Source organism: Solanum stenotomum, chromosome 2 (assembly GCF_019186545.1).
Source record: "Solanum stenotomum isolate F172 chromosome 2, ASM1918654v1, whole genome shotgun sequence".
In the NCBI taxonomy this organism is placed as follows: Eukaryota; Viridiplantae; Streptophyta; class Magnoliopsida; order Solanales; family Solanaceae; genus Solanum; species Solanum stenotomum.
Genome location: NC_064283.1, coordinates 22,199,376 through 22,224,437, shown reverse-complemented (window position 1 = coordinate 22,224,437; position 25,062 = coordinate 22,199,376). Strand labels below are relative to the sequence as shown.

Below are 25,062 nucleotides of genomic sequence, written 5' to 3'. Positions count from 1 at the left end.
TTCAAGAAAAGATCGGTTGTGTTGTTGAAGTTGATGGTTGTGTTGTTGATTGTGTTGTTGAAGTTCTTGTTGATTTGGGACATGATTTGTTTGTGTTTTTGAGTTGAATCTCTTGTATGTTGAGGGATTTTATGATCCTTAGTGTTTGGGGCTGGAACCAATGAAGTTAAGGAGGTTTAGAGTTGGAAAAATGAAAAAGAAAAGTTGAGTTTTCTGGGGAAAGGGGTGGCACGTCGCGCCTACCAGCGCGCCCCAAAAGGGACTCTGAAGTCCAGCCTTTGGGGCGGCGCACCTAGCAGAGATCCAGCAGGCCCCTTCTTAGCTTCGAGGGCTGGCGCTCCGCACCTTGCAGAGCGCCAAGGACGCCAAGTTTCCCCATTATTTTCATACTTTCTCATGCATGTTCCTTGGTATTGTACCTATGTTTTCTAGTTGTTTCCAACACTCCAAAGTCCTTCTAAACATCAAGAACTCATCCATAAACGTGTGATTATATACCTTGAATCCATAATCCAATTCAAGGCGAGTTTGGATCAAAGTCAAGTGAAGTTAAGGGTCAAGTCTAGTAGTTAAAGAAGCAAGTCAAAGTAAGTCTTTAAAGTTTTTTCAAGAATCTTTATTGTACGTTTTAACTTCGTTTTAAGGTTCAAGTTTCAAGTCAAGCAAAGAGTATAGAGTTTCAAGCTAAGTAAAGAGTCTCAAGTTTCAAGTCAAGTAAAGAGTATCGAGTTTCAAGTTAATTCAAGAGTTTAAAGTTGAGTTCATTTCTCAAAAGCTATTAGGGAACTAAGTATTCCCAAAGAAGTTTATAAATGTTTTTACATTTGAGTAAGAGGGGAACCATGTTTTCCAAAAGAGCCTTTGGGCTAAGTTTTGAGTAATTACCTCAACTAAAGCAAGATGTGTTTAAAGACACTTATGAGCCAAAGTATTTTTGGGAGTAGTATTGAGCACCGAATTGGGGACACGACTTCATATTAACTCAACTCTCCATAAGAACCATGCGCTAACATGGGACTTGACGGGTCATTCTTTTTAGATGACCACGTAAGATTAAGCTAGTGGATCCACTAAGTAAAATAAGGTCCTATTTCATGGCAAGGTATAGGATGGTCCTTGGGCAACGTGAGGTAAAATGTTGTATCTCACTGGGGCTCATAGTGGTGGTTGTCGGTTAAATAATCTCCCACAAAAGATATATTACTTTTATATAAGCAAAGTTGAGTTGTTATTGTTTTATCATTAACGAGCTAAGTTGTTTACACTGTTTTACAAGCTATTTATATATTGCATGTGTCTTATTGCTTGATATATTGAGTTCAGTGATTCTTGAGTCGTACAGAGCCAAGGTAAGTGTTCTCTTGCACTCTTTTCAAGCTTAAGTTGTTGCTTAGTTTTCCAGCTCACATACTCGTACATTCCATGTATTGATGCTAGTTGGCCTGCATCTTATTATGACGCAGACACAGGTACCCCGGATCAGCCTCCAGCACGCTGTTGATCCAGTTGAGCACTCCAGAGTCAGTGGTGAGCCTCTTTGCTTTCCGGAGGACTCGCCTGTTTTGTTCTCTTAGTTTTGTTTTATTAGGATGTTGCGGGGTCTGTCCCAACATGCATCTCAGTATTATAGAGGCTTCATAGACAATCAGTCAGTTGGTTAGTTTTGAGTCTCTCATCTATGTATATATGTAAATATTCTATTTTGGGACTCGAGTTGCCTTTTTGGCCAGATTTTTATCAGTTAAGTTGTTTTATGTCCTTACATTGCATGGAGTTATTCTGTTCAGTTAGTTTCTGCTGAGTTAAGAAAGCCAGGCCAAGGGTTCGCTTGGGGGCCAGCAATGGTCTTCTAGTGCCGGCCACGTCCAGGGTGTAAGCTCGGGGCGTGACAAATTATGTCCTAATTCATAGTAGATAGCTGGTAGGAAGGGTGGATAAATTCCAAATATCAGATTAAGATTTGTTTATCAACCAATTTCGACACAATAAACTAAAATGAGTGTTTAGCAAGCAAGCGGAGTAACAATCTTGGAGTGTGCAAAAGCAGGTATCGATTTAAAAAGGTTTATCAATGTGATTTCTCAATAACTGTGATTACCCATGATAGGCTGGGTCAATCTCAAAATGATATTGCATTTCTCAATTACAATATATTTATTACAAGAATGCATCTTGGACATTCCTATGTATAATCTACTAATCAACCCATTACCTTGACATAAATCTTCTCTCTCGAGTAAGTCTAGCAGTTAGAGATGAAACCCCAAATTTATTTCTCAAGCAAATAAGGAAATCCAAACTAATAATGTAATCATCAAATCAATTACCCACTTCATATATACTCTCTCTCAAGTAATATATGAAGATCTAAAGTAGAATTATGTTTGCAACTTCAATTCATAAATTTACACATGATAATTAATTTTAATTCATAGATATCAAAATAAAACAGAGAAATACACATTATTCCACCAATTTAATAAAAATCTATCTTCATTTGTACATTACTAGAATAGAGGTTTTAACCAATTATGTTAAAAGTAAAAGAAAAATATACCAAAAACATTCTCAGTCATCATATTGTTAATTTACATCTTCAATATTAAGATACTTGTTAGAATAGATGTGTCCACTAGTGATCCCTGGACCAGGTCCCTCGATAGAGTAATAGTGCGGAAAATAAATAGCTAAAAGTAGATCAGGCACAAGGATTTTACATGAAACCCCCTTGCTCAAGGAAGGTGAAAACCACGACCTTTACTCACGGGATTTCAACTCAAACTCTATTTCACTCAAAATGGAAAAAAGTTTCAGATTACAAACTCTTGCAATCTAGAAATTACTGTAGCAACTCTACTACAAAGGATAACTAAGAAATAATTATATTGCCCACTAAACCAACTTACTCTAGTTGATCTAGACTTTAAGAACACAACAAGGCTAGCTCTAGCCACCAACTCCGATCTCGAAGATAAGAGCATAAACAAGCAGCAACTCTGTTGCACCCACACATCAACTAACTCTAGTTAACACTTCTAGGAAACTCTACCCAAGAGAACATCAAAACAATGATGTAAAGAGGCTTGACTAAAACATAGATGATTCGACTAGCTAACTCTAGTTATTACGACTCAAACTAAAGACATAGACAAGCAACTGATCTACTATCCTTAATAACTTAGGAGTATATTTACAATATAATACATAAAACTCAAAATACAAATGTAACACCTCGTAAATAGAAAGAACTATAATTAGAAAGAGTCTTTTTGGGAAAGAATAAAAATCTGGAAAATTGGTTAAGTTAAGTTTGGGTTTTTGGTCAACTTCAAACGACCATAACTCCTAGCTCAAGATGATTTAGGTGTGTTTCCAGATATCGTAGGAAAGATCTTGGAATAATTTTTCCAACGCCGCTGAGTTTGCATGATTCCAAGTTTGTATAAGTGAGATATGCCTATTTGAAGTTGGGAAGTTCAAATAAGGAAAGTCAAAACCGGATTTTTGAAGGGTAGTTTGGTCTTTTCCTTAGCCTATTATTTTAATTCATTTTTGGTAATTACTTAGGGGTCTAAACTGAACTTGGTCAGTTTATGCTTTTGAAAATTGAGTTAGGGTTTTAGAGTAGAGAAAAGAAGAGGAGAAAAGAGAAGGAGAAGCACGGAAATCGTCAAGTTCTTGAAGAATCGCTTGTGGATTTCGTCAAGGGATGATCCCTATGAGGTATGTGAGATCACATAGAGTTGGGTTAGTTCACCCACGCACCAATCATGATTTATTTTAGCGAATTTAAGTTCTTGAAAGCATACAAATTGAGTTTTTGATGGGTTTGTTGAAGTTCCTTTGAATTCTTGATTCGTTGAAATTGTTGAAGAGTTTTTTTATTCGACTCCATGATTTTAGGTGTGAATTCAATTAGAATCTTTCATATATTGATGGTATATTTGATTCTAAGTGTTTGGGGAAAGAACCAAGTCGAAAGAGGGGGTTTAGAGTTGAAAAATGAAGAAGAAAGTTAGAGGCACCTGGGCAGGGGTGTCGCCCCTCTCAAAGCCCCAAGCAAAAGCTCTCTGAATTTTGGGCTCTGGGGCATCGCCCCTCTCAGATCCCCAGGTAGGGCCCTCTGAACCTTGGGTTCTGGCGCCCCGCGCCTCTAAGAGCGACAGGGACGCCAGTTCACCCCATTTTCCGTAATTCTTTCCGCACTAGTTCCTTAGTAACGTACCTATGTTTTCCAATTGATTTTTATACTCTAAGGTACGTCTAAACATCATCAAATAATCATAAACATGAGATCATAAACCTTGAATCCATAATACAATTCAACGAAAGTTAAGATCAAAGTCAAGAGAAGTTGTTAGAGCTTTCCAAAAGTTTTTTCCAAATGTTTTAACTTTGCTTTATGACTAAAAGTTCAAGTTGAATAAAGAGTAAAGAGTAAAGATTGAAGTTCATTTCCTCAAAGAAGTATATGGGGACTATGAATTCCCAAAGAGTTTAAAATGTTTTCACATTTAAACAAGAAAGGAAACCTTGATTTCCAAAGAGCCTTTGAGCTAGTTTTCAGAAAAGAGTAATTGCTTTCTAAATTAAGCAATAGAGGAAACTTTTAATTTCCAAGATAGACTTTGAGCTAAGTTTTTGAGAAATTATCTCAAATCACATAAAGAAGTATGGTTTTAAACATAAGAGTTAGTAACATATTTTGGGAGTACTATTGAGCATCGATATCGGGGAGAGTTGAAATAACTCACTTAGTCGAAAAGGGTCATACTTTTAGATGATTCCTTTCGTTCTTTTTAGCATAGACTAGTGGATCCACTTAGTAGTTCAGGTTCTATACCCTTGGAAAGGTATAGGACGACTTTGGCAACGTGAGGCAAAATGTTGTATCATCACAATAGCTCTTAAGTGATGGTTTTCGGTTAGAGAAACACCCAGATAAGTAATTGTATTCTTATATACACAATTTCTTTATATTTTTATATACATTTCATAATTATATTGCATACATACAGAGTATCATTGTATTTTCAAAATACACAGAGTTGGCATCTATGTTTTAAAAAGATTTTCTTTATATTGCACTTGTTTTATACTGCTTTATATTGAAATGAATTCAGTCAAGTTGAGTTGAGTTGAGTTCTTCAGGTCCTTTTAAGTTTATGTCTTGTTTTAGAATTCCCCTCGCATACCCGTACATTCAATGTACTGATGCCTTTTGGCCTGCATCTTATTATGATTTAGACACAGGTAACCAGGATCAACATCCATCGCATCTTTTATTCAGTTGAGCACTCAGAGTCTTGTGGTGAGCCTCTCTACTTTCTGGAGGATGCATTTAATATCTTTTAGTAGTTTTAGTTTTATTAGGATGTCGTGTGTCTTTTCCTGACATCCATCTCAGTTGTTTAAAGGCTTCATAGACAGTCAGATGTTAGTTCTTGAGTTTTATATTTTCTGTTTTAATGGTTGAGACTTGAGTTGCCATTTTGGCTAAGTTTAATATTTCTTAAAGACATTTGCATGAGTTATCTTTTGAGACTATTTCCTGTTTTTAATTCTTCCGCTGAGTAAGTAATCCAGGCCAAGGGTTCTCTTGGGGCCATCAATGGTTCTCTAGTGCCAGTCCCGCCCAGGGTGTAGGCTCAGGGCCTGACAAACTTGGTATCAAAGCCCACAGTTTAAGAGTCCTAGGGAGTCTATGAAGCCATGTCTGTAGAGTCCTAGTTTTTGGTGTGAAGCGTGCCACATCTATAATTAGGAGGCTGCAACACTTAGGAAATTTTCTCACTTCTTTAACACTCGTATCATGCGTTAGAGTTTGATCTCTAAAAAGTTTCTTTCTAACTCATGCTTGCGCATAACCAATTGTGAGTTGGATTTTTTTGAGAGTGATTTCATGGGGTGTTTCTTTCCCCGTGAGCTAAGAAAAATAAAGAAATAGTTGCCGACATAAGGAGTAGGATGAGTTTATTCATTATTGGGATTGTCTTGTCTGTCAGATAAGAAAAGTAAGGCAGCCATGCTAATAGGTGACATGAGCATAACAAGGTTGATGATCCATGTGCAACAAGTTGAGGAGGACAAGCTGAGGGATAGAGGGGTTTAACAATAAGAGGGCTAAGGCATCAGGGAATGAATCTGGGTAGCAAAAGAGTAATGCGAACCAGTCTTTTATCCAACATAAGCAGAAAGGACCTTCTCCATCATCTGTTGGTGCATCTGCACTCGCAAGGTAGCATGTCACAAGGGGGTAGTAAGCCTCCTGTCTACGCTAAGTGTGGTAGGAACCACTCAGGTACATGTCGTGAAGGATCCACTGGTTGCTTCAAGTGTGGCCAGAACAGCCATTTCATGCGAGAATGTCCAAAGAACAAGCAGGCTAATGGTATGGGGGTAATAGAACCCAATTTTATGTAGTTGCTCCACCAGATAGGGCTGCACCTAGAGGAGCTACTTCCGGTACTAGTAGAGGAGCAAACCATCTTTATGCTATCACTAGTCGGCAAGAGCAAGTGAATTCTCCAGATGTTGTCACTGGTATGATCAAAGTCTTTAATCTTGATGTTTATGCTTTGATAGACCCAGGAGCAAGTTTATCTGTTGTAACTCCGTATGTTGCGATAGATTTTAATGTTATTCGTGAGCAACTTAGTGAACCCTTCAGTGTTTCTACACCTATTGATGAATCTATTCTAGCAGAGAGAGTCTATCGTGATTGTTTCGTTTTCGTCAATCACAAGAGTACCATGACTGATTTAGTTGAGTTAGACATGGTATATTTTGATGTCATTCTTGGTATGGACTGGCTTCATGCCTGTTATGCATCAGTTGATTGTAGAACTCGAGTTGTCAAGTTTCAGTTTACAAATGAGCCAGTCTTAGAGTGGAAAAGTAGTTTAGCAATGCCTAAGGGTTGATTTATTTTGTACCTAAAGGCGAGAAAGTTAGTTTCCAAGGGGTGTGTCTATCAGTTAGTCCGAGTTAATGACTCTATTGTTGAGATACCTCCTATTCAGTCAATTTCAGTAGTAAAAGAGTTTCCAGAAGTCTTTCTAGATGATCCACCTAGAGTCCCTCCTGAGAGAGATAGACCTCGGTATAGATGTTCTTCCAGATACTCGTCCTATATCTATTCCTCCATATAGAATGGTACCAGCATAGTTAAAAGATATTAAAGAACAATTGAAAGATCTTTTTTATAAGGGTTTTATTCGACCAAGTGTCTCACCTTGGGGTGCTCCGATCTTATTTGTGAGGAAGAAAGATGGTTCCCTTAGGATGTGTATATATTACCGCTAGTTGAACAAGGTTACCATCAAGAACAAATATCCTCTTCCAAGAATAGATGATCTTTTCGATCAGCTTCAGGGTGCTACCTGTTTCTCTAAGATAGATCTCAGATCAGGCTACCATCAGTTGAAAGTAAGGGAATGTGGCTTTCCAAAGACAGCATTCAGGACCCGTTATGGTCATTATGAGTTCCTAGTTATGTCTTTTGGTTTGACCAATGCGCCTGCAACATTCATAGACCTTATGAATAGAGTGTTCAAACCTTATTTAGAATAGAGTATTCAAACCTTATTTGGATATGTTTGTTATCGTCTTCAGTGATGACATACTAATCTATTCGAGGAATGAAGAAGATTATGCTAGTCATCTCAGAATAATTCTCCAAACCCTAAAATATAGAGAGTTATATGCCAAGTTCTTTAAGTGTGAGTTTTGGCTTGAGTTGGTGGCATTCTTAGGCCATATTGTGTCTGGAGAGGGAATTAAAGTTGATTCCCAGAAAATACAGGTAGTGCAGAATTGGCCTAGACCCACATCTCCAATCGATATTAGGAGTTTCTTAGGTTTAGTTGGCTATTATAGAAGGTTTGTGGAGGGGTTCTCATCTATTTCATCCCCTTTGACCAAGTTAACTCAGAAAACAGTGAAGTTTCAATAGTCTGAAGCTTGTGAGAAAAGCTTTTAGGAATTGAAAAAGAGGTTAACTATTGCCCTAGTTTTGACCTTACCAGAAGGTACGCAAGGCTTTGTTGTCTTTTGTGATGCTTCTAGAGTTGGTTTGAATTGTGTATTGATGCTGAATGGCAAAGTTACAGCTTAAACCTCCAAACAGTTGAAAGTGCATGAGAGGAATTACCCAACCCATAATTAGAATTAGTTGTCGTAGTATTTGCTTTGAAAATATGGCGTCATTATCTTTATGGTGTTCATGTGGATGTGTTCATCGATCATAAGAGTCTTTAGTATGTCTGTACTCAGAAAGAGCTTAATCTCAGACAAAGGAGGTGGTTAGAATTACTCAAAGATTATGATATGAGTATTCTTTATCACCCAGGTAAGGCTAATGTTCTTGTTGATACCTTGAGCAGGTTGTCTATGGGTAGTACCGCCCATTTTGAGGAAGATAAGAAAGAACTAGCAAAGGAAGTGCACAGACTTGCATGCCTAGGAGTTCGCCTAATGAATTCCACAGAAAGAGGAGTAGCGGTGATGAATGGGGCTGAATCATTATTAGTATCTGAAGTTAAGGAGAAGCAAGACCAAGATCCAATTTTGCTTGAATTGAAGGAAAATGTTCATAAGCAAAAAGTAACGATTTTTGAACAAGGGGGGGAGGGATGGTGTATTGAGGTATCAAGGTAGATTGTGTGTACCAATAGTGGATGAACTCCAAGAGAGGATCATGGAGGAAGCTCATAGCTCCAGATATTCCATTCATCCGGGTTCCACAAAGATGTATCGTGACTTGAGAGAAGTTTATTGGTGGAGTATTATGAAGAAGGGCATTGCAGATTTTGTGGCTAAGTGTCCGAATTTCCAACAAGTTAAGGTAAAGCACCAAAGGCCAGGCGGTATGGCTCAGAATATAGAACTTTTGGAATGAAAGTGGGAGATGATTAATATGGATTTCATCATAGGCTTACCAAGGTATCGCAGGGAACATGATTCTATTTGGGTGATTGTTGATAGAATGACAAAATCAGCCCACTTTTTGCCGGTAAAGACCACTCATTCAGCAGAAGATTATGCTAAGTTGTATCTTCAAGAAGTAGTTAGATTTCATGAGTTTCGGTCTCCATTATTTCAGATAGATGTGCGCAATTTACTACACAATTTTGGAAGTCGTTCCAAAAGGGCTTGGGTTCAAAGGTGAACTTAAGTACTATTTTTCATCTTAGACAAATGGCAAGCAGAGCGTACTATTCAGACCTTAGAGGATATGTTTAGGGCTTATGTGATTGATTTCAAAGGTAATTGGGATGATCACCTACCTCTCATTGAATTTACTTACAACAATAGTTACCACTCTAGCATCCAAATGGCTCCTTATGAAGATCTTTATGGGAGAAGATGCAGATCTCCTATTGGATGGTTTGAAGTTGGTGAAGCTGGATTGATAGGACCATATTTAGTTCATCAGCTATGGAGAAGGTACAAGTGATTCAAGAGAGGTTGAAAACGACGCAGAGTCGTCAGAAATCCTACACTGATGTTAGGAGAAAGGAGTTAGAGTTTGAAGTAGATGATTGGGTCTACTTGAAAGTATCACCCATGAAGGGTGTTATGAGATTTGGTAAGAAGGGGAAGCTTAGCCCCCGGTATATTAGTCCTTACCAAATATCCAAAAGGATTGGTAATGTAGCTTATGAGTTGGAGCTACCACAAGAGTTAGCAGCGGTTCATCTGGTATTTCACATTTCCATGTTGAAGAAGTGCATGGGAGATCCTTCATTGATCATACCAACTGAAGATATTGGGATCAAGGATAGCTTATCTTATGAAGAGATTTCGGTTCATATTCTAGATCGCCAAGTTCGCAAATTGGGGACTAAGGAAGTAGCATCAGTCAAAGTCCTTTGGAGGAACCAATTTGTTGAAGAAGCTACTTAGGAAGCTAAGGAAGATATGAAGAAGAAATATCCACATCTCTTTGAAACCGGAGAAATTCCAGACCAAGGTACTAATTCTTTTCTTAGTACTCTTTGATTTATAAGTTAGCATGTTGTAATTGCATTGCTTGTTGGGTGTTTAAGCTGAATGTTACATGTTACACCCTTAGCCTATTAAGGGTAATCTCATTCGAGGACGAATGTTCCCAAGGGGGATATATTGTAACACCCCGTAACTAGAAATAACTAGAATTAGAAAGAATCTTTTCGGGAAAGAATAAAAATCTGGAAAATTGGTTAAGTAGAGTTAAGTTTGGGTTTTTGGTCAACTTCAAATGACCATAACTCCTAGATCTGGGTGATTTAGGTGTCTTTTCCAAATATCTTAGGAAATATCTTAGAATAATCTTTCCAACACGGCCAGTTTGTGTGATTCCGAGTTAGTATAAGTGAGATATGCCCATTTAAAGTTGTGTTGTTCAAATAAGGAAAGTCAAAACCGGATTTTTGAAGGGTAGTTTGGTCTTTTCCTTACCCTATTATTTTAATTCGTTTTTGGTAATTACTTAGGGGTCTAAACTGAACTTGGTTAGTTTACGCTTTTGAAAAATTGAGTTAGAGTTTTAGAGGAGAGAAAAGAGAAGGAGAAGCAAGGAAATTCTCAAGTTCTTAAAGAATATCTTGTGGATTTCATCAATGGGTGATCCCTACGAGGTATGTGAGATCACATAGCGTTGGGTTAGTTCACCCACGCACCAATCATGATTAATTTTAGCGAATTTAAGTTCTTGAAATCTTAGAAATTGAGTTCTTGATGGGTTTGTTGAAGTTCCTTTGAATTCTTGATTCGTTGAAATTGTTGAGGAGTTGTTTGATCCAAATCCATGATTTTAGGTGTGAATTCGATTAGAATCTTTCATATATTGATGGTACAGTTAATTCTAAGTGTTTGGGGAAAACACCAAGTCGAAATAGGGGGTTTAGAGTTTTAAAACGAAGAAGAAAAGTCGGAGGCACCTAGGCAGGGGCCTGGGGCGTCGCCCCTCTCAGAGCCCCAAGAAGAGCTCTCTGAATTTTGGGCTCTGGGGAGTCGCCCTCTCAGATCCCCAGGCAGGTTCCTCTGAACTTTGGGCTCTGGCGCCCCGCGCCTCTAAGAGCGCCAGGGACACCAGTTTACCCCAATTTCCTCCATTCTTTCCATACTAGTTCCTTAGTAACGTACCTATGTTTTCCAATCGATTTATATACTCTAAGGTACATCTAAACATCATGAAATCATCATAAACATGAGATTATGAACCTTGAATCCATAATCCAATCCAAGGAAAGTTAAGATCAAAGTCAAGAGAAGTAAGAGTCAAGTCAAAAGAAGTTCTTAGAGCTTTCCAAATGTTTTAACTTTGTTTTAAGACTTAAAGTTCAAGTTGAGTAAAGAGTAAAGAGTAAAGATTGAAGCTCATTTCTTCAAAGAAGTATATGGGGACTATGTATTCCCAAAGAGTTTAAAATGTTTTCACATTTAAACAAGAAAGGAAACCTTGATTTCCAAAGAGCCTTTGTGCTAGTTTTCATAAAAGAGTAATCGCTTTCTAAATTAAGCAAGAGAGGAAACTTTGATTTCCAAGATAGCCTTTGAGCTAAGTTTTTGAGCAATTATCTCAAATCACATAAATAAGTATGTTTTTAAACATAAGAGCTAGTATCGTATTTTGGGAGTAGTATTGAGCACCGATATGGGGTAGAGTTCAAACAACTCACAGCCCCCATAAACCATGTAGCCATCATGGGTAGAAAAGGGTCATACTTTTAGATGATTCCTTTAGTTCTTTTTAGCATAGACTAGTGGATCCACTTAGTAGTTCAGGTTTTATACCCTTGGCAAAGTATAGGACGGCCCTGGCAACGTGAGGCAAAATGTTGTATCATCACAATAGCTCTTAAGTGATGGTTTTCGGTTAGAGAAACTCCCACATAAGTAATTGTATTCTTATATACACAGTTTATTAGTATTTTTATATACATTTAATAATTATATTGTATCTTTGCATACATACAAAGTATCATTGTATTTCCAAAATACACAGAGTTGGCATCTATATATTAAAAAGTTTTTCTTTATAGTGCACCTATTTTATACTGATTTATATTGAAATGAATTCAGTCAAGTTGAGTTGAGCTAGGTAAGTTCTTCAGTTCCTTTCAAGCTTATGTCTTGTTTTAGAATTCCCCTTGCACACTCGTACATTCAATGTACTGATGCCTTTTGGCCTGCATCTTATTATGATTCAGACACAGGTAACCAGGATCACTATCCAGCGCATCATTGATTCAGTTGAGTGCTCAGATTCTTGTGGTGAGCCTCCTTGCTTTCCGGAGGATCCCTTGTATTGCTTTTAGTAGTTTTAGTTTTATTAGGATGTCGTGGGTCTTGTTCTGACATCCATCTCAGTTGTATAGAGGCTTCAAGACAGTCAAATGTTAGTTATTGAGTTTAATATTTCCTTTTTTAATGGTTTAGACTTTAGTTGCCATTTTGGCTAAGTTTAATATTTCTTAAAGACATTTGCATGAGTTATCCTTTGATACTATTTCTTGTGTTTAATTCTTCCGCTGATAAGTAAGTCAGGCCAAGGGTTCGCTTAGGGCCAACAATGGTTCTCGAGTGTCAGTCCCGCTCAGGGTGTAGGCTCGGGGCGTGACAACAAAAAAAAGGCTTCAGTACTCTATCAGGTCCCTTGTTGAGTATGAGTAGTGTTCTTCCTTGAATATGATTTTTTCTTTTTGAGCTTATGAATTTTCAGAATTCAAAGCTTTGTTTGCCAAAACTTAAGTTATGTCTTTGGAGAAGAGACTATTATCAAATGGACACAAACTCTTGGATCAAAGCCATTGGTTGAGAGCCTGCTACTCTAAAAAGTCGTGCACCAACCATGCTAGATTTTACAGAGTTTAGAGTACACCTGTCTTTTTTCCTTTTCTTGTACGCAGTCTTTCCTCGACCAGGTCTCTTGTTAGATCCGAAAGTTTGTTAAATCAACAAAACTTCAAATCAACTTAAAATAACAATTCCTCCATTTTTAATGATAACAAACTAATATCCAGCCACTTCAACTTTCGTCCCTTTGTTTCGTTCATTCCTCTTATCATCAGTCCCAATACCAGAAAACTAAGTCTTTTCTGGATCTGGTCCCTTATTAGATCTTGAAATTTGTTAAATCATTAAAACTTAACATCAGCAACAAGACCCACTTTCGAATTTCACAAAAAATGGGTTACAAGATTACTTCTCACTCAAGAAAATAGAAAGTACTATTATACCCTAATTTCATAAAGTCTTAGATAAAAAAAATGTATGCTCAAAAATGTATTTTTATCTCTATTTGGCTATTTATATTTTCTCTAAAACTTAGCCAAATTTCATTAAATAACCCCATTAACGATGTTAGTGGGGCTCGCCGACTCATTCGGTCAGTCCCCGACTTTATCATCTTCCCGCCTCTTGATAGATTTAGCTTCAGATATTTGAGCCACAGTTGGCGAGTTCAATGGAGATCACTGTTCACATTCGTCGGGTCGATTAGAATCACCCAAACTCGCATTTTTGGCCTTCAATTTAGCCCAAATGTTCTGTCATTTTCAACGAGCAAATGTCATCTCGCCGACAAAGTTCAGTGAATCATCATCTTCTCATCGACCTGGCTCGAGCATTTTAGTCGAAGACTATTATTTTTTGTGAGGTCTGACACACTCGGCGAGTCACTAAGTGCCTTTTGGTAAGCATCAACTTCACATTTTTGTTTCATATTTTAAGCCTCTTTTTGTGTGATTTCGTCCTTACCTTGTCCTTGAACTTTCATAGCTACAAAATTACAATAAATCATATATGGACATTAAAAAGGCATTGAAGACGCTATTGGTTGAACTAAAAAAAGCTTCAAATGAGTCCAAATCTCAGACTTATCACATAGGCAGATCTAGAATTCTAAGATTGTGGGTGCTTTGAATAATGGCGGAGTCAAAAAATATTTTTAAAAAATGTTAAAAGTGAGATTCAAACTTAGGCTCAACAACACTAAAAGAGCCTTAAGCACCCACCAAGAGCAATTGGACCAGTCAGACCATTTGTTCACTCAATGCTCTATGTTTACTTTATACAAATACCTCTTAATTTCTACACAAATATATATCTATCTTTTGATACAAGGTCAATGGGTGCTCGAGCACCCGGAGGACTCATATGGTTCCCCCCAATTGGTAGCCAAATTTTCTTGATCCTTTTATCGAATTCTTAGATTTTGTACCCTGCTTCCTTGAGCTCTGTATCATAGACTATGATAAAATTGTTCACTTTTTAGCATAAATTTTGGAAGAGAAGTAAAGATGATTTAAATGCCATCAACTTGCGGTGCCATAAATAATACACAAATTTAATTTGTTAAAGTGTAAAAAAGGAATTGAAAACGTAAAGTCCATAGAGTAGTTGGACTAAGGTTTTTAAAAGGTAAAGTTGAAACTTGTTTTGATGTTTCATGTTTGCTTCAAAGTGAAGAATGTTTTAAATAAAGGAAAAAGTCTCAAGAAAATTGCAATAGGCAAGTATTATGAGTAGTAAACAGTTAGGGTGTGTTTGCTATGAAGGAGTATTTTCTAATTTTCTCTTAGGTCGGGTCTTGAGCTGGGGTTGGATTCGGATCTTGGGATCATATTGTTAGGACTGAAATAATTAGGTGTCATGCCGAAGCTAGCAAAGCAAAAGTCAAAATACCATGAGTAAGAATACAAACGAGAAATATACCAAAAGACACAAAAATTTAATGTGGTTCAGTCAACCAACCTACATCCACGAAGAAGATGAGCAATCCACTATGTAAAAGAGAATACAAAATGTAAAGAAGAATAACCTCACACAATTCACTCGAAATACATAGAGGTTCACACAAGGGCTAACATAACACTTGTGTCAAACTATTTCTCCCCCTACACAAAACTCTCTAGGCACTAGCCCATTAGGACTACATTGTGAATGTTGTTATTCATAGAGTCCTAAACTTTTTCCTACAAGAAAAAAACTAGTCAAATATGGAAACTTTATGTTTTTCTTTTAAGAAAAGAAAAACTTAAGAAACTCATGACAAATACCTAACACATATTCCATATAGCCTACAAGAAAATCGAAAATCATTTGAACTGTCCGATAGAATTATATTTGATACACCCTTATGTTGGATGTTAAATGAACTTTTTAGTTCTTAAAATTAAATCAAATTTAGTAGTCGTAATTCAATGAACATTGTAGAAGTGTAATTAGTAGAAGCTCAAAGGTGGTCAACCGAATTATATTTGATACACCATTGATTCATAATGTTCATTAATATAATGCGTCTGTTCAAGTATTCCAGCAAGCACTTTAACATGCCTATTATTTATATTGCCAAAATGTTCACAAAACAGAGCAACTCAATTTTCAGCAGAAGTGCAAAGCAACTGATAAAGTATAATGTCTTACATCCCGCCACACAAGAGGCAAACAAAGGGCTCATCCAACTCCGGCACCGTTGTTTAACATGAGATATGATTTCAACAAATTCCGCACTTGGAACATCGGTTACACTGATCGTACTATCTTAAAATGGTTCTCTGTTGGCTTGGCTGATGAATTAAGATTTTCATTTCTTGTCAGCTTCCAACCTCTTTCACCAGAGTCCTTTGAGACAAAATCAGGCATGCAGCCTCTCTCTTTGGTTTCAACTCATCAAGGTACTATATATATATATATATATGTTGTAGATATATATATACATACATTTTATTAGGCACCAAAAGAGACAAACTATTTTGGTACACCTCTGATGTGAGGGGACTAGGCTTGAATCCCATTTACTAGGAATGGCTAGTTTCGAAGTTGTGACCTCCGTGCAAACTGAAGTTCAAAACCACACTCTACAAAAGCAAATTTTATCTAGTAGAGTCATCTAATTCATATTTATATGTTAGTTTAATAGTTTCATATTTTTTATTTTTAATAAAATTATCATACACTAGTGTGCATTAGCTGACATTGGTGGTGCATCTGTCATCTTCAAATCATGGTTCACCTCTTCTTTAGTGACGCTCATTAAGCTATATATCTATACTTTTCCAGGTTGCAGTGAAGGAATAAAGAATGAGCTTATACAAACACCATGGCTTTTGATTGCTGCAAAAGTGAAGAAGGATTTGCTTTTGTCATTTCAACATATGAAGCGTAAGATGGAGGAAGCTGTTATGGCACAAATGTCTGTAGTTGCTCGTTTTGGAAAAATTCTCTTATGGGTCAGTCGATCTTCATATATCATGCTGCTTACTTTGTTGTGTTTGAAGCCTTATTTTGTTAGGTTATTCGTATACAAATGTGTGTTTCAAAATACTTGTCATGTTCTTTGTGATGCAGGAGTTCTTCAATTGGTAAAGATAGCCTAAAACTTAACTCATTGACTGAAACTACTTTGAGAAAAATGAAAGGATCTTTCCATACTGATGTTCCTCCTTCGTATATGGATTATGTAGAAAATCGAGTAGTGGAGAATCTCGGACAAGAATATGTGCAAGGGAAAGAACTGTACTATGTTAAGGTATATGCTACTTTCAAGCTTCTAAAGAATGTCTTCGTCCTACTGTATTCTTTCTTTATCCGTGCATTTTGTAGCTTTCCGATAAGTTGAGAACTGAATCAATTGTTTCCTGCAAATGTACTGTGGCAAAAGATCATAATAAGATTCAGCCTTACAAGGTTAGTACTCTAAACCTTTTATGCCTTCACTTTCGTGTAACTGTCATTAACATATTTATACCTATCTCCTTATTTTTAAGATTGAGTTGAACCGAGTACGCCACATGGTTGCAGACATGAGCATTCTTGGAAAGAGCTCAGATCTAAGATTGTTTGTATATACCAAGAAAATCAAGAAGGTTTTATCTGTAAGTTATTTGCTTTGTTCAAATACAGAGATGTTGGTTATAGTCTCAAGATGTTGATGAATATTTTATATCTAAAGCTCTTTTTGATCCTATATATATAAGGATTGAGCTCTTGATTTCAAGCTTCTCACAACTATCGTATGTAATTCTCCTATTTGGGTGTTTACAGTAGTATTACGTCTTTCTATGAGTAGTGTTGTTCTTTAGATAATTCTTCACATTTTACAGGATGAGGAGAAGAATGAAATTAAGGATCTATATGTCAATATGTTCTTCTCACCTTCTCTATATGGAGTTATTATTTCTACTAGATATGTAAAAATATGATTGAGCATTCCATAAATAAAATTGTGGACAAATCAATGTTAAAAATTGGCAAAAATTCGAGGGACGATCAAAAGTACACCAATACTGCTAACATGAGAGACTATTAGTGCTTTATGTGAAAACTACAAATAACTTTGAATCTTAACATAAAGATAAGGGACTATTTGTCTCAATATCCATGTAGCTTTTTGGGACCACTAAAACTATATAGTCCACCTATGTTACATAGTTGAAGAAGATGTTCATTTACCATTTGTTATCTAATGGTGCTTTATGGTTCCAAAATGTCTCTGCTTTGATGTATATCCCATTAACCCATTTGATTTCAGATCTTCAACTGGTGAGGTTGCACAGGAAGCTAACCTGAAAATGTCTGGGATTTTATCCCAATTGCAGGTAGGTTTTCTTCTAATGAACAATTATGTATATTTCTATTGGTAATACATTTGGGCAAAATATCATCCAGTTCAGCTGGAGCAACAAAATTTCATCACTGATTCCAATCCAGTTGATAAGCCTTTCTGTTTCTTCACTATTGAAATAATTAATTTAATACATTTTCTTACCGAAAATGCAGGAGCAAACGATTGACGAAAACCTGGTGCTTAAAATGATTGAAGACAACTTGAAGTTAATCTGGGATCACTGTTTGCATGATGGTTCTTCAAGCTGACCATATTTCATGGTCCTTCACTTTCTCTTTGCAAAATATCTGCAGAAACTGCTACTCACAAGCTATGTTCGGTTGGTGAAGGAAGTTACCTTTTGTAGTTTGCACTGGTGGAATGTATAGATGTAGATAACTGAATTGTTAAACTCAAAATGTTGAATGCTGTTTGCACTATATAGTTTTGTGTATGGAATGAAATGAACCAAGGCCTCTAATGTTAGTGGCATCAGTAATGGGATTTTAAAGGAGAAGATGTATTATTTATGCCTCTAAGAGAGAAGCATTACATGATATATGAGGAATCTATTCCAGGCAAAAAGATAAATATATTAAATACAAGCTATACATTCTGTATTTGGATAGTTTCTAATATTACTCTCTTAGCAATATTTACATTAATTTCCTTATTGGTAATGCATTTCCAAAGAGTTTTTCTACTTCAGTTGCTTCCATTTCAAGTCCATCCAAAATATCCGTTTCTTCTTTGCTGAGCTCTCTTATAAAGTTTTCTTCATCTTGTTGCAGCTCTTTGAAACCTTCAAACAGTCTACTGAATAAGCTGACTTCTTTCCCTCACCTTCTCAACTTCTTCTTCTATTTCCTCGACTTCTTTTATGATTGTCCTCTCTCCTTCTTCCACTTTCTTCTCCAAACGCTCAACAAGGGGTGGTTCAGGGCCACAAGTATTGTCTGTTTTTATGAACGTGTTGAAATCACGACCAACTTTTTGGGCTGCAGTTTGCAACTCAGGCATATATAATGCTTTCAGGCAAAACTGAGCTTCTTGTATAAAGTACAGAACCGCCATATCCATCCCATGCATCATTTCTGCCCTTATGGTACACACATATGTAGTCATCTGGACTGATTTCTACTTTGGATGACAAAATATACCTGCAGAGAAAATCGATTAATGTGTTTAGGTGAATCGCAGTGCAAGTATAAACAATATGGAGATACGATATCAAAGAGGTAGGAAGGGAAGTACCAGTCATCTTGGTAGTGAAGATACTTTGGATCTTGCACGAAGTTTTGCACTGCTGATTGAGTGAAAAATCCTCCATCAGGTGTCCCTATTCTCCAAGTCATTTTTCCCACAAGTTTGTTTCCTTCTGTATGGAACTCATGCAATTGACAATCAAAAACATCAAATGTGGGATTTATGCCGCGAGTGATGTACCATTTTCCACTAAAATCATTCATGTCAAACTTTTGGACGGGAACACTTGGATCAGGTACAGGAAAGTCACCAACATCAGATTTACGAGGTACACATTTTTTCCGGGAGACTGCACACTCATTGCACTCACCTACAACAGTGTTTTCAAACAAATCACCACATTTTATCTGCACCCATATTCCATAAATGTGATCAAATCAATATTCAGTTTTAATAAGATGTTTGTAGACGTACACCTGACATTCCGTTTCATCAGGTCTATTGTTGCTAGTCTGGAGACAAGCAACATTAGCTGCACATGCAGGGTTTGCGATGCACTTCGCAAGCTCTATCCTGAAAGCATAATACTTCGATAAGCCACCTAAGAGTGTCAGACATGCATGCTGGAATGGAGGTGGAAACTCATCAATACTACTCCCTCCGTCCTAATTATGTTGGACCGTTTGACTTAGCAAAAAGTTTAAGAAAGACTAGAAGACTTCCGAATTTTGTGGTCTAAAATAAACCTTAGACATTTGTGTGACTATCTGTTTACAAGTTCATCAAATTTTGGCACATTCATCGAGACAAATTAAGCTATCTTTTAAGTTACAGGGAAAATGGAATACTGGTAGAAACTTTCCTGCATCCCTAGCACAGCAACAGTATCAGTTATTTTTACCACCATAATGGTCTGAAAATACTTCCTGAAACTAAGTCAAATTCATACTGCTATTCTCATGGCCTAATTAGTACACAGAAAGTCTTAACATTCTCAAAATCAGAAAGGAATTAGATGAAAAAGCATTACCTGCACTCTTTCAGTAAGCAAGTACAAGTTTTGAGAGCATCAGCCTTTGAAGCAACTGACAAAATGAATAGAGTTACAATTGCTTGGCCCCATTTCTTCCAGACCATCAAAGCTACATCTTCTGGAAATTTGCATATTGTATTTCCCTAAATAGAGGACTTCTGTCAGCAAAGAGAAAGAAGAGGATGCAGAGGAGAGAGCTAGATCCCCGCATTCCTTCGTAAAGTAGTAAAAGAGAAGCAACTGAATAAAATTTTATCAAAACTCACCTTAGGTACATTCTGGTTAATGCTATGTGCAGAAGAAAGATTTTGTTTCCCCGTGATGATAGTTGCAGACCTCTAGAATCCAAACCACAGCGCATTCTAGGAGATTTCTGCAAGTACGTAGGTATCAGCTGTCTTCTGGAACAAATTTTCACTATGACTATGCTACCAAAGTAATCTGCTCTACCCCAGCCAAATCTTGTATGACTGTGAAGCTTTGATCCAACTTGACATTTGATGGTTTCATGATTGCACAGAAAGTTTGAATGAGGGGCAAGTGCCATTATTCAATCGAATGACCACCAACTCCAACCTATAGAAATAAAGTATATCAGATTGTGCTATCTTCTAAATCTTTCTGATTGATATCTGCTCTGTGCAACACACACGCTCACATATCAGGCTGATTGGTCCAAGATGCATATTCTACGTGTGTGTGCGCGCGTGTTGCACACCAGTACATATCAAATCTTACTATCAGATTCACAGCCAAGAATTTCGCCACATTCACAAGTAGATTGAAATTCTATAATACATAAGTAGGATTTAAGGTCAAATATTGAAATGCAGATAAATTTTTAACCAGCTCCCACATTAATCTTCAATTCCAACTAAAGGTTTTGGGGTATAGTTCACAATCAATCAAGAACTCACCCCTCCATTTCTCAAGCATGATCCATGACTTTCAATTATGAACTTATGATGAACTCATGAACTATGAATTTTGAAGAATTATGCATGTCTTATGAAAATGATGTTTATGATGATATGGTGCTTTTAAATGAAAGTATCAATGTTGTTGTGAAAGGTTTTCTCACATAAGACATAGTCTTATGATCATGATTATGAAATGTATTTCTCACATATAGATTCATATTGGTGAAAGGTTTTCTCACCTATGCTTGAATTGTAATTTAAGGAGCTATTCTATGTTTTGATTTTTAAGATGAGGATTAGTATTGATCATTGTCGTTCCTATGTTATAATGATATTTGATTCTTATCTATTCCGTTGGGATTTAGACTTAGCACCGAGAGGGATTTGAGGTGGAGGCTCAAATAGGGTAGTCTCTGGTAGCAACCTCTAGTCCCTAACTACATGCCCCGTAGGATCGTCTTAAATGACCTAGCTAGTATATCCACTTTAGCAAAAGATGATGTGTACGGATTCTACCTTGGCAAGTAGAATCCCCTTCTTTCGGTACGAGGGATATATCGGATTCCATGATATAGCTCTCATGGTCTTTTTGTCGCTTAAAACTAATATCCTAAAAAACGAAAACGAATATGTTTCTTCAAAAGCTTCTTATGTCTCTTATTTTAAATGTGTTGACCATATCTTATGAAATATATGTTGTTTCCTTAAGCCTTTAAATGCTCAAATGTTGGTCATATCTCACGTGTTTAAGTTCTTCATGATACCATGTCTATATATGCATATTGCCACATATTTAGTCCATTTCATATACTAATGCATACTTGTGTCTACATTGTCTCATTAATATAGGGTCCGACACTCCCACTTCTCACACTCGTGGCTAGTTGATCATTCTATCAAATTCAAGAGTTGGTGAGTCCTCATTTTCTGAGGACCGAGACACTTTTACTTGTTTTATATATGTCTTTCTAGTTTTTGGATGATGTATGTGGTGTATGAGTGACTCCCCAACCACTTATTTGATGTTTTAGATGACTTGTTAAGACTGTTAGACTTCCACTTTATCAAACTGTTTTAAGAATAGAAAAACTCATAAACTCAAGGCAAAGAAAAACTCATAAACTCAGAGCAAATACCCAACACATATTCCAATTCGATGCAGCAATATCGAAAATCATTTGAACTGTCCAATAGAATTATATTTGATACACTATAATGTTGGATATTAAATGAACTTTTTAGCTTTTAAAATGAAATCAAATATAGTAGTCGTAATTCAATGAAGTGTAATTAGTAGAAGCTCAAAGGGTCGTCAACCGAGACGTTAATGTTCATTAATATAATGCGTCTGTTTGAAATTCAAGTATTCCAGCAAGCATCTGTATTATTTATAGCGCCAAAATGTTCACAAAACAGAGCAACCAATTTTCAGCAGAAGTGCAAAGCAACAGATCAAATATAATGGCTTACATTCCGCCGCACAAGAGGCAAACAAAGGTCTTTCCGTTGTTGAATCCAACTCCGGCACCGGACTTTCTTACGCCTAATAACTTCAGAAAGAGCGTTAATCTCAAGTCGTTTTGGGAGCAGAACAATTTTCGAGGAAAGACCATCGTTTACAGAAAATTTGCTGTTTCGAAATGGTTCTCCGTTGGCTTGGCTGATTATTCTCGATTTTTGTCTCTTGTCAGCCTCCAACCTTTTTCTGCAGACTACTTTGATGGAAATCCAGACAGAAAAGCTCTATCGTTGGTTCTAATGGAAGGTATAACCTTTTTCTTTTTCACCGGAAGAGTAGTTTTAGATATGTATGTCCTAATGTATCTGTATTTTCATCAATTTCTTGTTGTCTGCCTATTCGATTTGTGTACAACCTTATATTGAATTGAATTGGTGATCGATACACAGTGATGAACATGGTTGAATATACACATTAGAATCATGAATTCTCATTACATTTATGCTTTTGAGATGTTAATTATTTCAGTTTTCTTTCAAATATTTATGCTTTTCTAGATTGCAGTGAAGGAATGCTGAACAAACTTATCGATACACCATGGCTTTTGGTAGCTGCAAATGTGAAAGAGGATTTACTTTTGGCATTTCAACATATGAAGCATGAGATGGCACAAGTAAAGCCGTCTGTAGTTGCTCGTTTTGGAAAAATCCTCTTTTATAGGTCAGTCTTCTTGTAATCACAAGTTTAAGTTTTATCATCATGATAGGAATTTATAACAACTGGAATCACAACAGATGTATCATTTGAATTCAATATTAATCGCGAATATTTGTTTGTAGTCTTTGAAGCATTAGCTTGTTAGGTCCTGAATGACACTGCATCTGTCAACATTTAATTCGAGAGCTCTGTGTGCAAGAATTCCTCAATTTGCGAAGAATCCCTGGAAACTACCCCATTGAGTGAAGCAATTGTTTCCTTCTCTATATATCCTTTTGTTTTTGTAGCTTTCTGATAGGTTGCGACCTAATTCATCTGTTACCTGCAAATGTACTGTGGCCAAAGATTATAACAAGATTGAGCTCTATAAGGTTAGTATTTTGTTCCTGCTGCTTCTTGATCAAGCATATTCTAGTATCTTGTAAAATACCTAATTAACTACTTATTTATATGGTTGGATAAGCATTAACAATTATTGTTGAAAAGTGATTCAAAACAAAGTAGGAACACGTAAATTATGTTATGGATAGTTTGGTTGAACTAGTCTTCTGCATTCTGTTAGGTAGTTTCCTAGTGTTGCTGAAATAGTGTTTATTTGGGTTATAGGACCTATATTTTAGGATTAGTTATTTATCACTTAGCCTATATATCATATGGGCATATTTTGTTATTCTGTAACTTCCAATTAATCAGAAATTAAAAGTAATCGCAATTTTCCTTCTCTTTTTTATTATTTCCAGATTTCTCTATACTTTTTCTCCAACAAATTTGGTATCAGAGCCAGTCATGGCAACTAACGGTAGTTCATTGAGTGTGGCACAACCACTTATTCCTGTCTTCAAGGGAGAAAGCTACGAATTCTGGAGTATACGTATGAAAACTATACTCAAGTCTCAAGATCATTGGGACTTAGTAGAACGTGGATATACAGATCCTGATGAAGAAAATAGGCTGTGAGACAACAAGAAAAAAATGCGAAGGCGCTGGTATTTATCCAGCAGGCTGTCCATGACAGCGTTTTTTCACGAATCGCAACAGCAACTACATCAAAGCAAGCCTGGTCCATTCTGCAGAAAGAGTTTCAAGGAGATTCAAAGGTCATTGTGGTGAGACTACAATCACTTCGGCGTGACTTTGAAAACTTGATGATGAAAAGTGGTGAATCTATTACTAGTTTTCTGTCAAGAGCAATGACAATTGTCAGTCAAATGCGATCCTATGGAGAGAAGGTTATTGATCAGATTATTGTTGAAAAGGTATTGAGAAGCTTGAATCCAAAATTTGGTCACATAGTTGTGGCTATCGAAGAATTTAAGGATCTATCAGTTTTTTCCTTTGATGAACTGATAGGATCTCTTCAAGCTCATGAGGCGAGAATCAATCGATCAGTAGAGAAGAACGAAGAAAAGGCATTCCAAGTAAAATACGCAACCACTAAATATGGAGATAATAATGGTCCAGCAAGTAGAAGCCGAGGAAGATGAGGATTTCGCGGTGGTCGAGGCCGTGGTTATGGAAGAGGCAGAGGAAGAAATAATGGGCATACGCAGTCCAATGAGCAAGGCAACACAAAGAATGGCGTTCAATGTCATCACTGTCACCGCTATGGGCATATAAAGGCTGATTGTTAGTTTAAAGACCAAAAAATGAATTTTGCAGCAGAAGAAAATGAGGAAGAGACTTATCTTTTTATGGCTTGCATTGATACAAACCATAAGTCAAGTGATATATGGTTCGTAGATAGTGGTTGTTCAAATCATATGGCAGGGGCCAAATATATGTTCAGAGACCTTGATGAGAAGCAAAAGAAGAAGGTGCAACTTGGCAACACAAAAGAGATGCAGGTTGAAGGAAAAGGCAAGGTGGTTGTAGACACTAGCCACGACAAAGTAAAAATGTTGGATAATGTTCAATTCGTACCAGATTTAGGATTCAATTTGTTAAGTGTTGGACAACTAATAGCTGACGGATATTCTCTTTTGTTTGATGATGATGCTTGTGTCATTACAAACAAGAAGTCGGGCAAAATGGTTCACATCACCAAGACACCAAACAATATGTTTCCGCTGGACGTTTCTAAGATGGAAAAGTTTTCTCTCTCTACAAGTGCAAAGGACGACTCGAAGCAATGGCA

The 25,062-nt window shown here is 36.8% G+C and overlaps 2 protein-coding genes and 1 pseudogene across 2 annotated transcripts in view; 2 read left to right on the top strand and 1 right to left on the bottom strand.

The window, feature by feature from the left end:
- The window catches only part of LOC125855812 (uncharacterized), a 149,831-nt gene that overhangs the window by 25,668 nt on the left and 99,101 nt on the right, over positions 1–25,062 (top strand). The window lies entirely within an intron of this gene.
- LOC125855811 (uncharacterized) lies at positions 15,470–17,862 on the top strand. Its single transcript, XM_049535503.1, has 7 exons — positions 15,470–15,662; positions 16,048–16,218; positions 16,335–16,516; positions 16,591–16,674; positions 16,755–16,894; positions 17,519–17,585; positions 17,767–17,862. Exons 1-7 carry the CDS (start codon positions 15,470–15,472, stop codon positions 17,860–17,862), a joined length of 933 nt encoding a protein of 310 aa, XP_049391460.1.
- LOC125856326 (violaxanthin de-epoxidase, chloroplastic-like) lies at positions 18,222–20,500 on the bottom strand (annotated as a pseudogene).

Bases quoted from the DNA above. Each gene is read 5' to 3' on its own strand.
- LOC125855811 (XM_049535503.1), top strand. From the start codon at position 15,470: ATGAGATATGATTTCAACAAATTCCGCACTTGGAACATCGGTTACACT. The intron at 16,517-16,590 runs GTATATGCTACT...TGCATTTTGTAG, and splicing joins AAGAACTGTACTATGTTAAG to CTTTCCGATAAGTTGAGAAC. The intron at 16,895-17,518 runs GTTGGTTATAGT...ATTTGATTTCAG, and splicing joins CTTTGTTCAAATACAGAGAT to ATCTTCAACTGGTGAGGTTG.